The sequence below is a fragment of the Protopterus annectens genome, chromosome 12.part0 (assembly GCF_019279795.1).
Source record: "Protopterus annectens isolate FY-2018-M chromosome 12.part0, PAN1.0, whole genome shotgun sequence".
Lineage (NCBI taxonomy): Eukaryota > Metazoa > Chordata > Ceratodontiformes > Protopteridae > Protopterus > Protopterus annectens.
This window is the reverse complement of record NC_056746.1, coordinates 142,619,991-142,644,218: the sequence shown is the minus strand read 5'-3', so window position 1 is coordinate 142,644,218 and position 24,228 is coordinate 142,619,991. Positions and strand designations below refer to the sequence as shown.

At 39.5% G+C, this 24,228-nt stretch overlaps 1 protein-coding gene across 3 annotated transcripts in view; it reads right to left on the bottom strand.

The window, feature by feature from the left end:
• Nucleotides 1-24,228, bottom strand: part of MYH11 (myosin heavy chain 11) — a 547,944-nt gene that overhangs the window by 458,623 nt on the left and 65,093 nt on the right. For all 3 annotated transcript variants that reach the window (XM_044089163.1, XM_044089164.1, XM_044089165.1), the window contains exon 3: nucleotides 572-728. In XM_044089163.1, the coding sequence (XP_043945098.1) occupies nucleotides 572-728 (157 nt within the window). The remainder of the gene's footprint in view (nucleotides 1-571; nucleotides 729-24,228) is intronic.

Below are 24,228 nucleotides of genomic sequence, written 5' to 3'. Positions count from 1 at the left end.
CACCTAATTTATAATGTGAAATTATTTCATATATTTGCCATCCTTACCTGAAAAACATTCTTAATAACTGGTGTTAAATTTGTATATTTCCAAGCACAGACTCTTATTTCTTGTCCCTAATACATGTCATGCAATGATTACCCCTGCTCTGAATAAACATCGTCTCCCGATCAGCAATGTAACAAGGGTGGTTACTGGAAAGGAATAAATGGCCACATTGCCCATTTGTGTGTGCAATCTATGATTCTGTGATCTTCTCATTCTGCTGTTAATTATGATGTTATACAACACGATTTCCTTGGCCAGCTTCCTTAACCCCAGTAATTAACTCTAGTGTAATTTTATGACAGTGTGCTCAACATAATCCCATAAACTGTATGACTGGTTAACTCCAGAAAGCTCCAGAGAAAATGACAATTTAAAGTCCATGCACTACTACTTAGGGGATTGCAAACCTAGAAGCATCCGAGGAGAAATCATGGGAGCATGTAAGACGGTCAGGATCTGTATGAATGTAACACGCTGTGCTTTTGCTATCTGACCGGAAATAACAAAAATGTCCGATTCTTACCTTGCATCATACTCCTGTAGGCGGTGTCTGCTATAGCGTAGATATGAGGGGGCATTTCATGTCTTTTCTTTCCCTTGTACATTTCAATGATCTTCTCTGAGTAGATGGGTAGCATCTTGTATGGGTTTATTACCACGCAAAAGAGGCCTGAATATGTCTGTAAAACAGAAGAGAAAGTCTGTGAGGCTGAGTAGATGGGTAGCATCTTAGATGGGTATATTACCACGCAAAAATGTATTTTATTTATTTTATTTTACATTTGTTGACCGGCCTAGTCTAATTGGATACATGTCCATTTTCAGTAGAGGCCCAGGGAGATAAGCTCCAAGACAGATAAATAAAAAACTTAGTAATCAATGAACAAAATATGACTAAATAAAAATATTCATAATAAACAATGCAGATTTCAGGTACAACAAGAGAAAAAATGACTAAATAGCAGCATTCATTGCATACAATGCATATTACAGGTTACAACATAAAATTCTGTGAGGGCAAAAACAAAGTACTTATAGTGCGAGAATGCTTATACTATACAATATACAGGTATAATGCATAAAAAGAAGGACTAAAGTCAAAAGAGAAGACAGGTTAATTATATACAAATAAAAAATAAAGAAAATATTCTTCAGTAGGAAGTATTTAGAGAGACTGGACACAGTGTAGTTTAGGAGGGAATCTGTATTTATAGGTAAAAGAATATATACTAGTACATGAGTAGTCTGGGATAGGCAGAGCTAAGTTTAATCAGATGGATAGATGCCTAGTCAGGTTTAGTACAGGGGCACAACCAGTGTGTTCTAAGGTAGAGTTTCAGTCTGTTTTTGATAGAGGGGAAAGAGAGGAAAGGTCACTGGGGAGAAGATTCCAGGTTTTTCCGACAACATTAGAGAAGAGAGATTCACCAGCCTTGTTGTTAGGTTTAGAGGTATGTAGAAGATTTTTGTATGAGGAACGTAGGGATTTCAGATTTGTATATGGGGTGATGAGGGTAGATAGAATAGGAGCACTGGAAGGTTTATAACGAGTTTTATGGGCAATGGTTAGTTGATGGAATTTAATCACGTTTTGTAGTTCAAGCCATCCAAGCTGCTTTATATTTATGCAATGGTGGGTTCTGTAAGGGTTTCCTGTTGCAAATCTAGCAATGTTATTGTAGGAAGTTTCCAGTTTGCTGAGGTTATTTTTAGAAAGGTTAGTAAAAATAGGTGAGGCATAGAGGAGAGTAGAGATTAGATGAGTGTGAGCTATGGTTGTTCTAGCTGTGGGGGAAAAGTAAGGTTTAATCCTATAGAGGGAGCCAAGTTTTTTGTTGACAGTTTTTATTGTATTGTTGATATGGATATCAAAGTTCAGATTGTTATCAATGGTGATAACCAATAGTTTGGTGGTTGGGTCTGGTGATATAATGGTACCATTAGTGGATGTAACTGAGAAATCAAATGGAGAGGACTTGTGAGTCGGATTAAAGAGGAGGAGTTTAGTTTTTTTGGGGTTCAAAAGAAGGCAACGCTGTGTAAATCATTGTTCAACTGTGTTAAATGTAGTTGTTTGGGGGTTCAAATGAAGGCAACGCTGTGTAAATCATTGTTCAGCTGTGTTAAATGTAGTTGTTTGGGGGTTCAAAAAAAGGCAACGCTGTGTAAATCATTGTTCAACTGTGTTAAATGCCTTCTGGGTAAGAGAGAGAAGTTCAGATGTGGATTTGGCTGAGCATATAAGTGTGGAGTCATCAGCATATTGTATGCATGTGGCTTGGGGGATGGCTAGATGAAGGTCATTAATAAATATTGAAAAGAGGCCTGAATATGTCTGTAAAACAGAAGAGAAAGTCTATGAGGCTGAGTAGATGGGTAGCATCTTGTATGGGTTTATTACCACGCAAAAGAGGAGTGAATATGTCTGCAAAACAGAAGAGAAAGTCTATGAGGCTGAGTAGATGGGTAGCATCTTGTATGGGTTTATTACCCCGCAAAAGAGGCCTGAATATGTCTGTAAAACATAAGAGAAAGTCTATGAGGACTGCTAACAGATACAGACAAAGATACAGTCTTATCTGCGCAATGTGATGTTATACACAAATAATGCAAATCACATTTAATTCAGAGTAAGTAGAATGCAGTTAAGCCAAATGACATGGCAAGTATTGGACAAGATGCTATTACTTAAGTATGCTACGAAAAATACAACTGCACCAGGATGAAATCAAAAAGCAGTAATATAATAAATCTCTATAACCTCTAGAAGCACAGTCTGGACATTGTTCTAAGCAATTATAGAATGCATACTAAACACTATAATGACACATCACACCATCTGGAAAGTCATGTACATTTTAAAAAGATACATATCTAAATAACTGATTCTTAATAACAGTATGGCTTGCATTATTTAATACAGATTTTTAGGTATTTTACATAAGGTTGTGGATTACAAATACAATATATTCTGAATATCTATTGCATTAGTACATATATGATGTTCATGGAATGCATCATGGTTTTGCAAAAGATCCATAAAGCAGTGACCTCCAACTGCTTATTGTGTTTATTGCCAGTTTAATACTCTCCAGTTTTACTACTGTAACAAGTTTTAATTAAAAGTTGGCTGTTACTCTTCAATATATTTACCACAAAGTAAGTAAATACCTTTGTTAAAAATATGAGGAGCTGCAATCTAGTAATTTTGGTAGTGGGATATGAACTCAGCCTGTATTCCATTTACCATATACACATACTGAAATATCCTGAATAATTGGGGGGGGGGGTTAGAATCAAATGTTTCAATTTGCATACCTAGATAACAACATGTGTCTTTCAGCTTTTCACGGTTAGGGGTCGCCACAGCGGAACTCCGGTCCGCTAATGATTGGCAGTAGATTTTTACGTGCCGAGTTGCCGGCCCTGATGCACAACCTTCAACGAAGGTACGCCCATTCATGCATGTCTCCACACAGAAGATGCTCTAGCGGAGAATTGAACAGGACAACGTCTTACTGTGAGGCGACAACGCTACAGCAGCACCACCAACAACATAGAATCAGGTAAAGAAATAACTGAAAAACAAACCAAGCTTTTAAGAACCGCAGCAGCAGTCTCTGGAGTTGCCTATTAACCTGCTGGGAAGCCAATTCTTCCCTTGCCTGATTTGGATCACAGTTCAATTTGTATCCAAAAGCCACTATTTTCTGATTTTATCTGTTATTGCAAATATTTACACTTTCATATGTAGCCATTTTTTTAACCATTTGTTAACAAGGGTAGCTCACTAGGCACACACTTTGTTCCAGGCGTGACCCATGAGAAGTAGCCGATGAAGTAACTTATTCATAGTCATAAGCAAATGCCAACAGGGGGCTGAGTATTTAGGGCCGAAAATTATTAGAAGCTCATAGCCGTAATCCTCTGCATTACACAGCAAGTCAGTCACACTTAAGTGTTTATAGTTAAGGATTCCACAGAAAGGAAGGCAAACAGAATTAAACGGTACATTAAAGTTAACTGTGAAATAATACAAACATACAGAAAATTGCCAAAGAAATAAATAGATCTTGGATTAAAATTAAAAATATTTTACAACATCATTTAAAGCATGAAAATAGTTAAAAAATCAAAATAATATGAAAAGAAAAATAATGCAATTATTAAAAATCAGTTAAACAAATTCTTGAATAAATACATTAAATAATAAACATATGTATTCGCTTAAAATGTTAATGTTAATAAAGAAATTTTGTTCATAAGCTTAGTATAATATTCTAAAATTAAAGTAATTCACATCATACCGTAACTCTCACTATCTCTGTCTGTACCTATCTAGCTATGTATATGCTTACATGTGTATGCACGTGTGTGTATAGAATGACATTAAACAATGAAGGTAGCTTACTAGAAGCAGTCTAGTTTGTTTGTGTCTTTCGGCTTTTCCCGGTTAGGGGTCGCCACAGTGGAACTCCGGTCCGCTAATGATTGGCAGTAGAGTTTTACGTGCTGGCTTGCCGGGCCTAACACACAACCTTCAACGAAGGTACGCCCATTCATGCATGTCTCCACACAGAAGATGCTCTAGCGGAGAATCGAACAGGACAACGTCTTACTGTGAGGCGACAACGCTACAGCAGCACCACCAACAACATAGAATCAGGTAAAGAAATAATTGAAAAACAAACCAAGCTTTTAAGAACCGCAGCAGCAGTCTCTGGAGTTGCCTATTAACCTGCTGGGAAGCCAATTCTTCCCTAGCCTGATTTGGATCACAGTTCAATTTGTATCCAAAAGCCACTATTTTCTGATTTTATCTGTTATTGCAAATATTTACACTTTCATATGTAGCCATTTTTTTAACCATTTGTTAACAAGGGTAGCTCACTAGGCACACACTTTGTTCCAGGCGTGACCCATGAGAAGTAGCCGATGAAGTAACTTATTCATAGTCATAAGCAAATGCCAACAGGGGGCTGAGTATTTAGGGCCGAAAATTATTAGAAGCTCATAGCCGTAATCCTCTGCATTACACAGCAAGTCAGTCACACTTAAGTGTTTATAGTTAAGGATTCCACAGAAAGGAAGGCAAACAGAATTAAACAGTACATTAAACTTAACTGTGAAATAATACAAACATACAGAAAATTGCCAAAGAAATAAATAGATCTCGGATTAAAATTAAAAATATTTTACAACATCACTTAAAGCATGAAAATAGTTAAAAAATCAAAATAATATGAAAATAAAAATAATGCAATTATAAAAAATCAGTTAAACAAATTCTTAAATAAATACATTAAATAATAAACATATGTATTCGCTTAAAATGTTAATGTTAATAAAGAAATTTTGTTCATAAGCTTAGTCTAATATTCTAAAATTAAAGTAATTCACATCATACCGTAACTCTCACTATCTGTCCGTACCTATCTAGCTATGTATATGCTTACATGTGTATGCACGTGTGTGTATAGAATGACATTAAACAATGAAGGTAGCTTACTAGAAGCAGTCTAGTTTGTTTGTGTCTTTCGGCTTTTCCCGGTTAGGGGTCGCCACAGTGGAACTCCGGTCCGCTAATGATTGGCAGTAGAGTTTTACATGCTGGCTTGCTGGGCCTAACGCACAACCTTCAATGAAGGAATGCCCATTCACACGTCGCCACACAGAGGACGCTCTAACTGAGAATCAAATGGGCAACGTCTAACTGTGAGGCGACAATGCTACCACAGCACCACCGCCGCAATAAATCCTCAAAAAAAAAAAAAACTAGAAATGCTTGCAGTGCCTAGATATTTTACAAACCTGCACTTTGAACACTGATGTAGGTAGTAATAGAATGGCAATATGGAATGATGACAGCTCATGAAAGTCGCAGGAAAAGTGTTGTATGTTACTCATTACACATAAAATCCAGCAACATCTTTAGAAGGCAAAAGCCACTGACAGACAGAACAGAAGACCTAAGCAGAAGAAGACAACCACAGGAATATTGACATTGGAAGTGGCTTAGTCATAAGATGAGTGTCTTAAAGGTGCAGGGTCTCCGGTTCAATCTTAACCTCCCCATACTGACTCTGGAGAGTGCATATTCTCCCCATGTCTCTAAAGATTTTTGCTAGGTACTCTGGTTACTTTCTGACTGCGGTGGTGGTGCTGCGGTAGCGTTGTCACCTCACAGTTAGGCATTGTCCCGTTCGATTCTCAGCTAGAGCGTCTTCTGTGTGGAGGCATGCATGAATGGGCGTACCTTCCTTGAAGGTTGTGCGTCAGGGCTGGCAACTCGGCACGTAAAAATCTACTGCCAATCATTAGTGGACCGGAGTTCCGCTGTGGCGACCCCTAACCAGGAAAAGCCGAAAGACACAACAACTCTGGTTACTTTCTACATTTTAAAATCATGATGCTTGATTGCTTAAGATTGTCCTTGTGATCTCCGTCATGTCTGAAAAGGGTCCTTGCATGAGCCCATTTAAGAAATGACAGATGCATAAATACTGCCAGTTAAACTGGTTGTAATAAGTTTGTGTTTTTTGAATAACAACTCATTTAAAGATAAGCGAAATTACACAAAACTGCAAAATTTTGAAAGAAGCGTCTTCTTTCTGTAACTGTCACCTGGATTTTTCTGTGAGATGGCTCGTACCTACAAACCCAGCAGAATGCTAATATAACACACATCAGGACAGCTGCATCTCATAGTACACTATATCATATCTGTGATGATTTCATATGACCTCAGAATGAAAAGGCTGCTTTGTCTCTACTTTCAACAAAGAATTTTTTGCACTTTGTACAGTTGTGTTTCATTGCTATGCCTTTGACCATGAAAAGCTATTTATTGATACATTCACATTACAGCTAAGAGAACTCATACCTTTCACTTTTGCTTCACTATTGAATAAAAATGGTCTATTAGGTTTAATGTAACTGTTGCAATGACAGTACAGACTGTAAAAACTGAAACTGTAAAAAGGACTTCAAGGGAGAAATGGAGGCATTAGACTCAAAGACCCTACACGATCCTTAATCATCGCAGTTTGAAAGGATTCCAGCACTCATTGTTTGCTTTCCCATCTCCTCCTGCTCGGCTGATTCTGAGAACTCATTTGTGGATAAATTTCCTCTGTACTGTAGCACGTAGACTCAGAATTTTCAGCCTTATAGGGGAAAAACTTCAGTTTGCTGCATAATAGTTTATTTACTGCTTATCTACATTGTTAACTTGTAGCCAGTGCCCAGAATTTTCTAATACATGTAAGCATGTGCTCCGCTAGCAATTTGATGTCTGCTAATTCTTGCTTGAATTTATTCTCCCACTTTGGTTTTATTCATCAGATATGTTTGTTTATATTAAGCAAGACAATGGCAGTAATATACATTTCAAAACAAATTGGTTTTATTCATCAGATATGTTTGCTTATATTAAGCAAGACAATGGCAGTAATATACATTTCAAAACAATGTACATGTTACTTAATCATTTTAAGTAAAATAACTTGAAGACATGAATGAACATCTGGAATAAAGGATATTTCATAGAAATTCAGCATTATAGAGCTAACAAAGTTTTGTGAAAAAAATGCAAGAATTATAAGTGAGCAAAGTAAACATTATGGTTCTCAAAAGAAGTGAAAGGAAGGTTATTAAGAAGGCAATGGAATTTAAAAACTGTAAGAAATTACTGGAGTGAAAAACAAGTGTGTTACTTCAGATAAAATATGGGGAGAGTAGTTAGAACATCCAAGGCCCCAGTAGTTAGAACATCCAAGGCCCCAGATGAGAAAAAAACAGTCAAATATGTTAAGAAACAGCAGAAAACATTTTATATTTTAGTATGTAAAGAACAGCAAAGGGCAATGTTTCAAAGCTTAATAAATGAGAAAGAAGGAGGTGTGGGATGACAATAACAAGTTATAGTTGTTTAATTAATACGTTGTGCTTATTATTTAAACTATAAGAGAAAAAGGTACGTCATTGTTCCACTGTATTCTGCATTCATCGGATCTATCATTGAGTACAACGCCCTCTTTGGTATGTACTTAACCTGGTATATTCAACAATTGGAACGTTCTCAGAAGTTCCTCACTAAAAGAATACAGGGCATAAGTAAAATGTCTGTACACCACCTCAAGGCCCTATCCCTGTATTCTGTATTCTACAGGCTTTTGAGGGGAGATCTATATCTGGCATACAGGGTATTGTCAGACCCCACTCTGATGGACCTCCTGCATATCCACAAAACAACAGCAACAGAATTACCAGTTGTAAATACTTTAAACCTTTTCTGTGATATAAACAAGACCTCCTAGAGAGGTAGGTATGTATCTTAGAGACTACCCCTTCTCTGGAACAGGCTCTCCGTCCATGTGAAGCAGAGTTCCTCCCTAACCCAGTTCAAGTATAACTTGAACAACTGGATGGACAGCAGGAAATTCATCCCTGGCTTGGCACCTATGTCTCTGATGGACACAGCTAACCTGCAAATGGTTCATCTCCCTGGCCCCTGCTTGTAAATGTTTAATCTCCGAAGCCCTTGCTTAAACTTATCAAGGGTACCAGAACTTGTCAGAGATTTGGGATGCATGGCTAGGCTTAAAAAGGCCCTTGTGGTCACTAGCCTAGTGCCTATGAACATATGAAACTAAACAGCCATCATATGGATGTAACCTGACAGTCCATTATAAGAGGAAGTTCTGAAAATACTCCTACAAATCAAGGCAAACAAAATAAGGTAATGTAGTTCGATTCTCGGCTTGGCTTGGGAGTGCCTTCTGTGTGGAGTCTGCATGCCCTCCCCGCGGTTTGGTAGCGTTCGAAAGACATACGTGTGTAAATGGGCATGCCTTCGTTGAAGGTTGAGCGTTGAGCTGGCACCTCGGCATTTCGTAAAAATCTACTGCCAATCATTAGTGGACCAGAGTTCTGTTGTGGCGACCCCTTACCAGGAAAAAGCCGAAAGACAAACAACAAGTGGAATTCAGCTCAATGTTTCTGAAATAAATAAGGGGGAGAGCTAGTAACACCACAAATTAATTAATTTAGTAAGAATCTTTGGTGGGAAAATGGTGGTATGTGTGGATGAGTGGGGAGGCTAAATCCTCTTTCTCCTTCAGCAGGACTATCTGAAATCAGGTATAAAACTGCATGTACTAGATTTATCAGTGATTGGAAAATGATGGATTCACATGTAAAAATTGCTGCACATCTAGATTCTATCTGCCTATGGTATGTGGAATTGCATGGATTCAGAAAGTCCTGTCAAATGAATCTAATAAGTTTCTTTAAAATGGTTACCCAGATAGTAAGACAAAGCATGCAGAGGCTGTCGATCTAGACTTTAGCAAGTCAAAACAGCAATGAAAAGTTAACTCTGGCATGAGTGTCAGGGTGGTAGTCTCAATACATGACTGCTTATATGGTTATGCTGCAGGATGCAGACAGTCTTAATAAGAGGCATTCATTATGTCACCATGTAAGGTTTGGCACCAGGACCATTACTCATTTTATTCAATTTTTAATATTTCACCAGCAGGTTCTCTTTAGTAAATAATATTTCAGAGGAACTAGAGTAAATCATGAGTCTCCATGCAGGTGACACAAAGATCTGAAACAATTCTGACACGCATAAAGAATGGAAAAGGTTTGAGGGGATAGGAAGGCTAGAAAAGGCCTAAAGGCATATGCAGTTTGCAGTGCTAAGATGCTGTGGAAAGGACAGACTAATGTACAAAGATCCAAGGGGAGATGATACAGAAGCATGTCAGAGAATGTTGGATTACTTATCTCATATTATATATTAATCGTAAGCCATGGAAGAAGGCAGTAATGAGACATACATGATAACAAGGTGTAGAGCATGAAGTGTTGCCTGAAAAGTGAGTAATGATGTCACCTTGTACGTGACAGTGTGTGGGGATTATTCATTGCACACTTCACCAGTACCTGGTTAACAGATGCATAGCTGATCCTGTCCTCACTAGCTCTCTTAATACATATAAGCTCTTCCCCAATACTGTCCAACATCCCGAAAAGGACCTACTGCTTTTTTTCATCATCTTTTATGTTAGCTGATCAGGTCTGCTACCTTTATCAGGTACACAAAAATAAAGTTTCATTGATGCCAATCTGAAGAACTCTGCTCAGTTCTGGAGACAGAATGAAGTATAATACTGCATGTATTAGATTCATCAGTGATTGGCAAAATTACATGTTCTCATGCAGAAAATGCAAAATGCTGCATATCCAGATACAGCAGCCTATGGTATGTGGAGCTGCATACATTCAGTGTGAGAAAGTCCTGGCAAATGGTGCATAACAGAAACCTTCAGATAACTTAGTAGAATCAGTACAATTCAAAATGTAATAATAAGTGAAGATAATACTTGCAAGAATAAAACACAGTTGTGAAGTCAGGAAAAGAAAGATTGTGGAGCAGTGGTGGATAGTTGTAGAACAAAAAACGCCTAAAATCAGGAGAAAACCAGGTCTGTTAGCATAAAATGATTTAATTCACTATTCGTCAAAGGCGACTTCATCAAAAATACAATTCACTACTACAGAAGCACACTTAAAATACTGTCAGCAAGTGAGCAATTAATTGTATAACAAGCTGTTCAACACATAAAACAATTATTCAATTAAAGTGAACCATCAGTAAACTTAGTCCCATAGACTACTGCTTTCAGTAAAAAATACATCTAAGTAAAAACTTTATTTTTTAATATTAGCTTTTCTGTTTTTTAAAAAACATTTTATATTGACTGTGTCATTCAGCCCAGGATGTATGTAAGAAGCCAATCTCAGTTGCCATACCACTTCTTTCTGTTCCACTTTGTTCCTATAATCACCTCCCCTAAGTCCTTGTTCACTGACTCAAGAACCGAGAAGGTGAACTTTTTCCAGTTAATGCACGTAGTGGAATGTTTGTACAAGGCATTGTTGACATTTTTTTGTTCTTATAGCATACAAATGTTCAAGAATACGTGTTCTCAAACTTCTAGTGGACATTCCCACGTAAAACGCTGGACATCTACTACACATAGCCAAATAGACAATACCTTCACTACCACAATCTAGTCTACCTGGAACAATGATGTTGAAATCAAGGTGTTGCAAAAAAATATAAGCGTTGTCACCTCACAGTAAGACAAGTTTGATTCTCAGCTAGAGCGTCTTCTGCATGGAGACATGCGTGAATGGGCGTACCTTCGTTGAAGGTTGTGTGTCAGGGCTGGTAACTCGGCACGTAAAAATCAACTACCAATCATTAGTGGACCGGAGTTCCGCTGTGGCGACCCCTAACTGGGAAAAGCCGAAAGACACAACAAGTATGGATGTACCTACATACTTTACATCCCATACACTTACGCATGGGATGCGTGGGAATGACACAGTCAATATAAAACTTAGATGCATTGTTTACTGCAAACAGTAGTCTATGGGACTATGTTTACTGATGGCTCACTTCAATTGAATAATTGTTTTATAAGTTGAACAGCTTGTTATACAATTAATTGTTCACTTGCTGACAGTATTTTAAGTGTGTTTCTGTAGTAGTGAATTGTATTTCTGATGAAGTCGCCTTTGACGAATAGTGAATTAAATCATTTTACGCTAAAAGACCTGGTTTTCTCCTAGGGTTACCACCTGTCCCACTTTGCGAGGGACAGTCCCTCTTTAGGCAGTTATGTCCTGCAAAAAAATCAAAAAATAGCAAATGTCCTGAGATTTCAGGACAAAAACATTTCCTAAGTTTTCTTTAATAGTTGCATAAAACAGTTATTTTATATATGAAACTTCTATATGTTATGTGAAGTAGCATAAGCAATTCAAATGTTACTAGAATAAGCTTTTATTTGTGAAAAAAAGTAAAGTTCTGTACTATGCACGGCTGTAGGTATGTTTTGTCCTGGAAAATCTGACATTTCTACAGAACATGTCCCACTTTGGACATTTGAAAAGGTGGCAACCCTATTTTCTCCTGATTTTTGGTGTTTTTGTTCTACACTTTTCTTTGGTATACACTGCTGCTGTTTCTGCTGCCTTTTGTGTTTCTTAGTGGTGGATAGTTGTTGTGCTTAAAGACTGGCTTACACAAAGAAAAAAATCATTCTAAAAGTAATGATTTAAACCCATGAGGAGAATTAAAGAATTCATGGAACACACTAAGTCCTTGTTGATGAGGAGAAGCAGGTCATAAGCTGCTAGATAGTTAGGGCTAACACATAATCATACAGGCAGGAAGATAGGAAGAGCAGGATGCCACATGATCCTTTTGTCTCATCAGACTTCTTCTTCTGTCAGTTTTTCCCATTTAGGGGTCACCACAGCAGAACAACAGTCTGCAGAACGATTGGCAGTGGAGTTTTATGGTGTTGAGTTGCCAGCTTAGCACCCAACCTTGCACAGAAGATGCACACTCACACCAGGGACAATTTAGAGTGTCTAATCCACATACAGCATGTCTTTTGGATATGGGGGAAACCGGAGCACCCAGAGGAAACCCACATGACTGCAGGGAGGACATGCAGACTCTGCACAGAAGGCACCCCAGCCAAGAATCGAACTGGAGAACCTCTTGCCGTGAGGTGGCAATGCTAACCACTGCAACACCACAGCTGCCCTTTGTCTTATCAGACTAATGCTTCAGCATTGAAGGACTCCCTTCACACTGCAGAAGTGCTGCAGGATTTAAGGGTGTCTCAACAATAGTACTGACAACTACAAGATTCACAGACAGACATGCATGCTTAACAGTACTTGTAGTGCATGGAAGTACCGTGATTATGGTCCAAAACAGGAAAAAATATGAACATGTTATGCACTTCTATAATGCAAAACCTGACTGCAGCAGCACTTTTAAGAATATGTTACACAGCCCCTAAGCATTTTGATGGTTGGGTATAAGGGAGTGGACATTCCTTCAGTCCCTGAATATCTTTCCTCCTATGTCCACTGAAGTTTACAGACACTAGTCTATAAGTTATTTAAATTAGAGCAGTATTTAAAAACTGTCCCTGACTTTCCTTACCTGCTATCTAAATGACAGCACTCGCAAAGTGCTTTACTGGCTTTCAAAGTCAGGAAAACATCTCTCTTTTCTTTTGTAAATGATAGTACATAGAATCGATAAGACTCCATGCACTACAAAGAGTTGTGACCCGTTATTGTGACTCCATCATTCCCCCACTCAACCACTACCACTGTACTACTACTCACACCACCACTCATGTCTCACCCTCACTCAGCTCCCCTCCCACCAACTCAAGAAACATCCCTATGCACCCCTCACATATTCTACCAACTATATTACTCAAACATAAAGCATCCCTACAACTTAACACAGTAACCCTCCCACCATACCTATTACCCAAAGAGCACAATCATAAAGTTTCCCTTATAAACAAACACATTCAAAAACTGAGAAAACTAATAACCTCATGCATATCTAAACTAGCCCTAAGTGGAGATATCCACCCCAACCCTGGCCCTACCATCTCCAACCCCAATCCTCATAATCAGACTACAAACCACAACTTCTCCCATATTACAGCCAATAGAAAGCCAAGTGACTTCCTTCTACTAAGCCTAAATATTAGAAGTATATCCAACAAAGTCCATGAACTCCATGCCACCATAGACTTGTACTTCCTGTTCTGGCAACTATCCAACCCATCATGCAAACCTTCATGGCTTCACCCAACTAGTCCAGTCGCCAACCAGGATAAATAAAAACTCCAGCAAGCACACTACCCTGGACTGGATACTAGTCAGTAAGAGCCCCCAGTCATATATAACAGGCTGCTTATCAGATAGCCTGAGTGATCACTCCCCAACATTCCTACTCAAAAAATACCTATACCAAGCTAAACCTGTCATCTACCGTTAAATACGTAAAAAACTAAACTTTAACCCACTCACATTCATCTCATCCCTCAAAGAATGTAACTGGCATCCTCTAAAGTACCTCAGTCTTGATGACGCAGTTGAATTTTTTAATACTACCTTCCTGAGCATCCTTAATTACCATGCCCCCATAAGACTTTCCAGAATCAAAGCACAACCCTCTCCATGGCTACAGAAAACCACTAAGTCAGAAATGAAAAACAGGGATAAAGCCTGGGAGCACTGGCACAAAACCAAAACCCCCTCAACTAGACAGAAATTCCTAGAACTACGCAATAGAGTCAAAAAGCTAATAAAACAGGACAAATTCCAATACTACCAGTCTGTCCTAGACTCCTCCCAACACAGCCCCAAACAGTTCTGGTTCTCCATAAACTCCATCCTCCACCCAGGTAAAGTCAGTACCCCTCTTGCTAACATCCCTCACTCCTCAGAAAATATTGCTACCTCATTCAACACACTTCACACAAACCATACTATCACTAGCTAAACAACACAACCCCCCTCCCCTCCAACCCACACCTTCAACTAGTAATCTCCCCACTGCCTTCTCTTTTTCTCCTGTACCTACCTCCAACATAAAAAACATCTTAACTAAACTTAAGCCCACCAGATTAGCAGCAGACAACCTCCCAAGTGAATACCTACAAATCGCAGCTGATGGTCTGGCCTACCCAGTATCCATCTTGATTAACCGATCTCTGTCAGAAAGTTACATTCCCACACTGTGGAAAGTATCACATATAATTCCCCTCCACAAAGGCGGACCCTCCACAGAACTAACCAATTACTGCCCCATAGCTATTCTCTCTCCACTCTCCAAAATACTAGAGAGATGCATACACTCTCAGGTCTCAGACTACCTCCTTACTAACAACCTCCTTACCAATACTCAGCATGGTTTCCGACCAAACCATAGCACCACCACTGCCTTACTCTCCTTTACTAACACTATCCTTCAGCATCAAACAATGGCTATCTCTCCTCTGCTACTTTCCTAGACCTATCTAAAGCATTTGACATGGTCCCACACAAACAACTTATCTCTGTCCTCAATAACCTATCCTTTTCACAATCAGTCACCAACTGGTTTCAGAGTTACCTGTATGACTGCCAACAATCCGTTTTATGGCAGAATGACATATCTCCCCAACTACCTGTCTCCATATGGGTTCCCCAAGGATCCATCCTTGGACCCCTACTCTTCTCTGTTTTCACCAATAATCTAGCCTCTGCCACCAAACATGGCACACTCATACAATATGCAGATGACTCAACCATCATCTGCTCAGCCTAGTCCCTACCCAAACTGCAAAAAGTCACACAGGAAGCCTTTTCCTCTGTTGAAACTTGGTTATCCAATGCCCAATTAATACTCAACCCAAACAAAACTAAACTACTCATCTTCCAACCCACCAAACATACTCAAAACAACTCTCACTTTAACATCACAGCAAAAGACAACACCACTATATACCCAACTGAACACACCAAATTGCTAGGAGTGGAAATAGGCAATAAACTAAAATTTGACATTCACATATCCATGACCATAAAAAAAGTCCACAAAAAACTAGGAGCGCTATACAGAAATAAGCAACTTCTCACCAAAGCAGCCAAGACTTCAATAGCAAATTCCCACCTTATCTCCACCCTACTTTATGCCTCTCCAATATATACCAACCTAAGGCAATGCGATCTAAACAAGCTAGAGACCTGCTACAACAAAATCGCCAAATTCACCACAGGGGCATCCTACCATAGTCACCACTGCCTCTCACTTGCTGAACTGGGCTGGCTTGAACTCCCTCACCTCCTTCAATGGTATCAACTTTCACTCGCCCACAAACTAGTAAACCATCCACTAAATGTCCATCCCTCCAGAATCTACTCCAACCTTATCGCACCACCAGACCACTAAGATCCAGCAACAAGAATCACTTGCAGATCACTAAAGCCAATAACTCTGCTGGTGAAGCACTATTCTCTTGCACCATAGCCAAATTATGGAACTCCCTCCCACCCACAATTACCTCCATACCATCATGCACCCACTTCAAAACTTTACTAAAAGCGCACCTAAAAACATGCTGGCTATGCCCTTGCATCCCCCACTCTAATATCACCCACCCCATCCAAACACTACCTTTCTTTCCACTCCACTAACTACCTTGATTATAGCAAGCTCAGATACTCATAAGCCAGTACTTATTATACAGCAGGAACTTCTAATGTCTGTTATGTACTTCACAGATAAAGATTCTAGTTGTCTACTGATATACTATGTTCTTCATCTGTAAATATGTTGTAAGTAATTGCTATGTAAATTGTTAATTGCTATGTAATCCAGTGTAACTACTGTCTGTTTATTTTAACTGTGGAGCTTTTCTCCCCGGGCCTCCGCTGAAAATGGACCTACGTCCAGTCGGACACTCCCGGTCAACAAATATAAATAAATAAATAAATAAATAAATAAATAAATAAATAAATAAATTGTGTTCTCAGCAAAGATACCAAGATTCACCTCTCGAGTCTTGCTATCCATGTCTCAAACACTTAATAATGTGATTGCGATTGGAGATCTGATCTGATAATAACCCTGTATGTTAAGTGTGTTGTGGAGGAAAATGGCTCCCTATTGAAATCTCGACAGTCGCATTACTGAGTCCTATAACATCAAAATAAAAAAAAAAAAAAAAAAGCTTTACTTACATATACCAACTCTGAGATCACCATTCCTTTGAGAAAATTTAATATTTTGAGAAATTGCAATCTTGGACTTAGTATATGAAAATCCTAATTTTTGGCCATTTGGTCTCAACATTTCAGGACTCACCAATGGGTACCAAGACTTCAAATGGTACTGAGAAAGAAAATGTACTGAGCACCATCTGAACGCATTGAATGGTGCAGATGTTACCACTAAACTCACAAGACAAGCATGTCTTTTTTAAGTGGAAAATCTCGCTCAGACTACCATAGACTGCTGTGAGGGAAAGGTTAGTTTGTTTTCCTTTATATTGCTTTCTTGTAATTTGTATTGCTTTATTGATTTCTTCTGTTTTGTATATTGTGGTGAATTTTTATTAACTGTGTTACAATTGTTTTCTGTTTTCTGTAGCATATTTAAACTAGGAAGGAAACTAGAGAGGTCTCTCTTGTGAGTCACACAGAAGTTAAATTTTCTCCACTCTCATACCCTGTAGTCGTCATATTTTTAAATGCACAGTCTCCCCTTATGTTAATTTGACCACATAATCCATTCTCTCTCCTCTTACATTGACTATTGTCAATCAAGCAAAGCATTATCATTTTGTGATGTCACTCCACCTTCAGGTATTTAATTTCATTGGCTCTCCCACTGTATTCCATAAAGCCAAACCCATCCTGTCTTGCTCTCCCCTTAGACTGCTAAAGCTTGAGTTAACCCCTCTTTCATGTCTGACTGCTTATTGTACACTGCAGCTCTTAGGATATTAACCAATTTTTGCCGTTCCACCTTTAAAATCTGCAACACTGGTCCAAGCCCACCAATTACTGGACAGTCCACATTCTGACTATCGGTAGTCATCTTGAGGTTAGCGCTTCGGTTTTCTCTAGTGAGAGAAGGAGCTTGGGCACATTATTTCCTGGAGACTGCTAATTACCAGAAAGCCTGATAACTGCTTCATAGGTGCCAACTTGAAATGTGGGCTACTTTATTTGCTCCTAGTGAGAGATGGAGCACAGGGCATTGCTACCCGATTATCTCTGATTGGGCTGTGAGTGTCTGTGTGGAACGTTCTTGATTGGTCTGGTTGCTCTTCAAGGTATCTACCAGGAAATGGCTACAGCAAGCCTACATTATCTGTGACAATACTGTTGCTCACCAAAGAACTTCTGGCCTAATTCTCATGTTAAGATTAGTGCTACTGTTTTACTTCTAGCGAGGGAAGAACCAAAGGGGTATTGTATCCCAACAATATGAAGCTGTGGTGAGACCAGCACTAGTAGTAGCCAGGTAGTAGTCAATTATGTAAATCTCCACTATTCATGGACATGAGTCACTGGGGATGTAAATGAAATGAGGATACCTCTCTAGAATATACAAAGAGAGATATTATGGAGTTCTCAGAATATGTGTTCCAGGTTGGTATGAGTCTAGCATTGAGCAGCATTCTACCTTCCAGGAGCGGCCTCAGGTCAACTGGTGCCCTAAGCAAAAGGGTTACACAGCGCCACTCACCAAACCACTCGGTGCTCCCCACCTGGTCTACTTACAGCAAATAAATACTAGAAAAGCGCCCCTGTTAGAGGGGCACCCTAGGCACCCACCTAGTAGGCCTATGCCTAAGGCCGGCTATGCTACCTTCACCAAGGATGATGCCACAGATGAACAGAATATGACTGACGTTAATAATTGGCTAGTTTCTGGTGTCATTCTAGAAGGGGGAGTACAATATTTGACAGCATAGAAGGCGATGGTCAACAGACTATGTTGCTTTACCAGGGATGATCTACACATCACCCTTCTAGACTTTCAAATATTGTCTAAAACATTATCCTCATCCATAGTGCCTTTCTTAGGCAACGCCAAACTGAAAATACTTCTGAAACAGCAAATCAAAACCAAGAAAATCTAAAGGTGTTACTGTTCAATTTTAGGAGTCTAAACAAGAAACTCCACTCCCTAGAAGCTCTCCTAACCCTAGAGAATGCTCATGTCTGTGCAATCACTGAGACATGGTTTAAAGAGGTGGAGAGCACCCTGGCAGTGCAAGGTTATAATACCTTCTATACATTTAGACCAGGTACTTCACAGGCAGGGACTAAAGGTGGAGGTGTCTCAATTTACATCAAAAGTAAATATACCCCAAGGCTGGTCAGACAGCATGATGCACTTGAGCTTCTCCACGTTCAAATCACCTTAGACAAACTTCCATACTACTTCCTTGCAATAGTTCCCCCTCTATGACCCAGGAAACCCATAAAACATGTTTAAGCTTACTGGAAACACTCACCATTCAACCCAATACCATATTCATTGGTGACTTTAATTATGTCACTATTAACTAGGAAACATATATGTCACCAAATCTGGAGGCACAGAGATTCCTGAATTTTGTAAACACAAATTCCCTGGATGAGATTGTCAATATGCCGACCAGGGGTGCAAACATACTGGATCTGGTCCTCACTAATATGGAAAAGTGATGCCCCCCCTCCCTTCCCCAGTGTAATGTCTTCTCTGGAGAGGTCAGACCACAGAATAGTCTCCCTTGAAGTAAAAATAAAACTTAGAACCCCACCTAACACTGGAATGTTTAGGAACAACTCTAAGGCTAACTTCCAACTATTAAGTGATAACCAGGTAAAATTGTAAGTCTCCTTAAACCTTGAGAAAACTGCTGTTTATGCAGAAGTGTTCACAGAAACCATATACAACATATACAAGCATGTTAATAGCAGCATAGAGGCTGCTGTACCCTCCAGGAATAAGTATAGAACTAACTCAGAAAACAAGCCACCCTAGTGGAATCACAACATGAAGAGGTTGTATAACAAAAATAAGAAAATCACTGCAAAAATTTGAGGTGTTGCAACCATCAGGATAAAAATGCTCTCATCAAACTAAACAAGCAACTCAGAGGACAAATAAAGTCTACCAAAGCCATATTTGAAGTAAATTTGGCCTCCTAGGCCAAGGACAACCACAAGACATTTTTAGCTATGTCTGCAACCTCAAAGGCAATATACAATTGTGTGCAGAGCTCATTGTAAATGAAGCCACCTATACGGAGCTAAAAAACATAGCAAACCAAAATGACAGACAAATTCAGCTCTAACTTTATTCTTCTCCCCTCTAGCCTCCACTAAGGAAATACATCAAAATAAAAAACTCCCCCTACTATTGGTAGGGAAAGGTTCTAAATGCTCTCTCTCTCTCTAAGGCCAAGAACACTGCATAGATGGGCACAGACAATATCTCAGGCTGCCTTCTAAATAGCATGAAACATGACCCATCAGACCCTCTGGAATTGCTATTTAACTGTAGCCTCCAAACAGGCTTCATGCCTCATGAATGCAGACCAGCAATAATCATCCCTCTACACAAAGGTGGGCCATCTACAGACCCTGGAAACTTGAGGTCTATAAGTCTCACAAGTCTCATATGCAAAGCCATGGAAAGAATTATCATGGAAATGATCAATACTGACATAGAAAACCTCCAAATACTGGACTCAACCCACTCTGGTTTCAACAAGGGTGTGTCGTGCCTATTCAACCTGGTGGACAGCTGTGAGAAGGTTACCAAAGCACTGGATTAGGACAAATGGTTCATACCCTACTCAGGCACTGTTGACAAACTCTAGAGGTTACCTGGTGAATAGCCAGTTGGCTCACAGACAGGGCCCAGGAAATTGGAACTGGGGAGTCCATCTCTACAAAAAGGACAATCACCAGTGCACTTCCTCCAGGATCAGTCCTGGGACCACTCCTTTTTGGCACCTATTTCACTGAAATTAAGGTCAGTATCAAGGACCTCTGTATTACTAAATTTTCAGATGATTGCAAATTAGGAGCAGTCACAGAATTACCTCACTGACAGTAGTGTTCTCCAAGAAGGACTGACACAAATAACTGGTGTCAGAATCATGGACTAAAATTAAATCCTAAGAAATGCATAATAGTACACTTTGGGAATGGGATTGGGAAGTCAGCCACCCCTGGTGACTATCATATTCACAATACACACCTAAGATTTGGCCCAATAGTCAGGGACTTAGGGACACACACATACAGTAATCTAGCCTTTGACCATCATGTGTTTACAGTAGTGAGGAAATAATTTTATTTTGTGCACCTTATAAACAAAGGTATGACATCTAGTTCAAAGGAGTTCATTGTGCCACTGTATTCGGCATTCATTGGACCTATCGTTGATTACAATGCCTCCTTTGGTATGTACCTAACCAGGCGCATCATACAACTGGAATGTCCCCAGTAGTTCCTCATTAAAAGAATTCAGGGTGTAAATGCTATGCAGACCACCTCAAAACCCTATCCCTGTATTCTGTTTCCTACAGGTTGTTGAGGGGAGATCTATGCCTGGCATTCAAGGCATCATCAGACCCCACTCTGATAGACCTCCTGCATATTTTCAAAATAAACAGCACGAGAATTACCCATTCTAAAGGCTTAGACATTGCCTGTGATATAAATAGAACCTGCTAGAGAGACAGATATGTATCCCAGAGACCACTCATTCTCTGGAACAGGCTTCTCGTCCATGTGAAGCAGAGTTCCCCCTAACCTAATTCAAGTGCAACTAGGACAATTGGATGGGGAATAGGAAATTCATCTCTGGTTTAGCGGCTATGTCTCTAATGAACACAGGCAGCCTGTAAACGGTTCATGTCCCAGGTCCCTACTTGTAAATGTTTCACCTCCCAAGGCCTTGCTTACACTTACCAGGGGTACCAGAACATGTCAGAGATCTGGGATGCATGGCTAGGATTAAAGAGGCTCAAGTAGTTATAAGCCTAATGCACACATATGAATCTATGTGATAAGCAATATTCTTAAAGGTACTTATTTATTTATTTACCATTTGTTTACCGGGAAAGTCCAACTTAGAATGAAGCCAATTTTCAGTCGAGGCCTGGATAGAAACACTGCAGATGCATGTCTTTGAAACATAGGAGGAAACTGGAGCACCCGGAGGAAACCCACATGAACAGAGGGAGGACATGCAGACTCCACACAGAAGGGACTCTAGCCAAGAATCGAACTGGAGAACCTCTTGCTGTGAGGTGACAAGGCTACCGCTGCACTACTCTCATTTGGCAGGATTTAGGTCTTCAAGCAAACATACTTATTTCATTGATTTAGAGGAGACAAATATGGAGACACAATTTGGCAAAAGACATGGAATCACATTAATGGTTCAACATGTAGCAATGTTTCCTGATCGATGTTACCACAGAACAGTAAACATTCATGAGGCAGAGCAGCACGTCAGTGTCATCTTAACACAACCTTGTAATGACTGAAGCAAGACATAGCCAGGTTCACACCAATGTATTCTAACATCCCAAGCTGACACTGAAGGGCTCTGGCTATAACTTGAAGAATATGTCTCTTTGTGTGCCATGTTTTGCATCTATATCCTTCTGTTAAAAACATACTGAATGGATTCAGCAGGCTTTCAGTCTTGTTAGTTCATCCTACCCCACTGACTATATTGGGTAGTATTAAGAAATGTCATCATAAACATGCAGCTGTCTTTACTAGTTGAGGTTAAAGTGTTAATTCCACTCCTCTGTTCAACCTTACTAATGCATGCTAACCTTAGCCCTAACCATGTCCCTGCTCCTAACCATAACCCTAACTGTACACTTTACTGTAGAAAAACCTTTTCCATAACACTGCCACTACAAGACAACTAGGACTCTAACTATGCACACATACAGATTCACTTCAGAATCTCGAAATTCCGAAACATCGAATTTCATATGACCGAGACCATATGATTGATGTCGGAATATCGAAATTCTGAAACAAATACAAAACAAAACAAACAAAAAAAAAAAACAATTTAAATGTTTCTGCAGGGGGGCAAGCCCTCCTCGCACCCCCACATCCACTACTACTTAAATATTCCAAATCTGAGATTGCACTACAGCGAGGAAAAGGGAAAATCTCCCATTCCGCACTGTATGCAGATCTCCGTTCACAATATCGGTATTCTGAAAGTTCGATCATATGGTCTCAGCCATATGAAATGCGATCTTTCAGGATTTCGGCATTGTGAATTGTTCCCACACATACACGTGCTACTCTGAATCTACGACCTTACCTAACTCTTACTCTATCCCTAACCCATACACTGTCATACAAACACTTCCACCCCTGCTAGACATCCACTTACCTTTGTCAATCAAACACAGTCAAGTAAAACGCTGATTGCTCAATTTGCCATTCACACAAACTGCCCTGCAGTACTCATTGTCGACCAAAGAAGCATTCGACAAAAGGTGATACAATCATATATTTGCATATGTGTGTGTGTGTGTGTGTGTGTGTGTGTGTGTGTGTGTGTATGTGTGTGTGTGTGTGTGTGTGTGTGTGTGTGTGTGTGTGTGTGTGTGTGTGTGTGTATGTATGTGTGTGTGTGTGTGTGTGTGTGTGTGTGTGTGTGTGTGTGTGTGTGTGTGTGTGTGTGTGTGTGTGTGTGTGTGTGTATGTGTTTGTGTGTGTATTGCGTACTTGCTTTTGTACATTGTTGTTTGGAAACTTATCCCTGTACATGTAAAGCTGATGTTTTACAAACTCGTTATGATGTATGTTTTCTTAACTGTCTCCTGGGTCCCCTCTGAAAATTAGCTTTTCCTTTAGGGCCAAACTGTTCAGCACAATGTAAATGAATAAATACATTCCTCCAGAGGTTGCTCCAGAACCACACTGCATCCTAACCTTTAATTTTGCTTACAGATCTGCCAAATTGCATAACTTTGTATTTCTTTATATCATATTAAATCGTAGTTGCTACCAGCATGCCCCATACCAGCTCTGATAGCGCCTTCCATTGCACACTCACTTATCACTCTGTCTACCACATAAGTTTCATTTTTTTCAGCACATGAAATGGTGGTGTTCCCCGCTCCCTAGTTTTCACAGAGTACAAATATACTAGACAGGACCAGTAACTATATCAAGTCTTGTAACACCTTGCTGGTTACTGGCATTTTTACTCAACAACTTCCTTCTGTCCATCAGCTGTTTGTCCTTTCACCTTTCCAGGGTTAGTTTCATCATAAGAACAATTTTCAGTGCATTAAATATTATTAATATTCCAATATTTAAACATTTAAGTATCCTGATATTTGGATATCCATGCATTGGGCTGTATAAGTTAAAAATGTTGTTTACAATTATCGCTTTATTTGACAGACAAGAGAATCAGATAACAAGTGAAAGGGCGAAATAAAGAGGCAATATTTTTTGTTGTGCCTTTATGTAATGGCAATAGTCATGTGAGTGTGTTAGAATATTGAAGGGGTTTCTGGGGTGCAGCCCCTCATCGAGTGCAGAGGGTCTTGATACATCAGGTAAAGTGGAGGGTTAAGTTTAATGTTTATGACTATTGGTTAATTCAATTGGACGTTCAGTGTTTGGTGCATTTTATTTGTAGTGTAATGTCTTAATGAAGGCTCTAGGAATCACTGTGCAATCTGTAGTAAACGAAAATCTCTCCAAGAATAGTGGTCCTTCTTTCATTCAAAT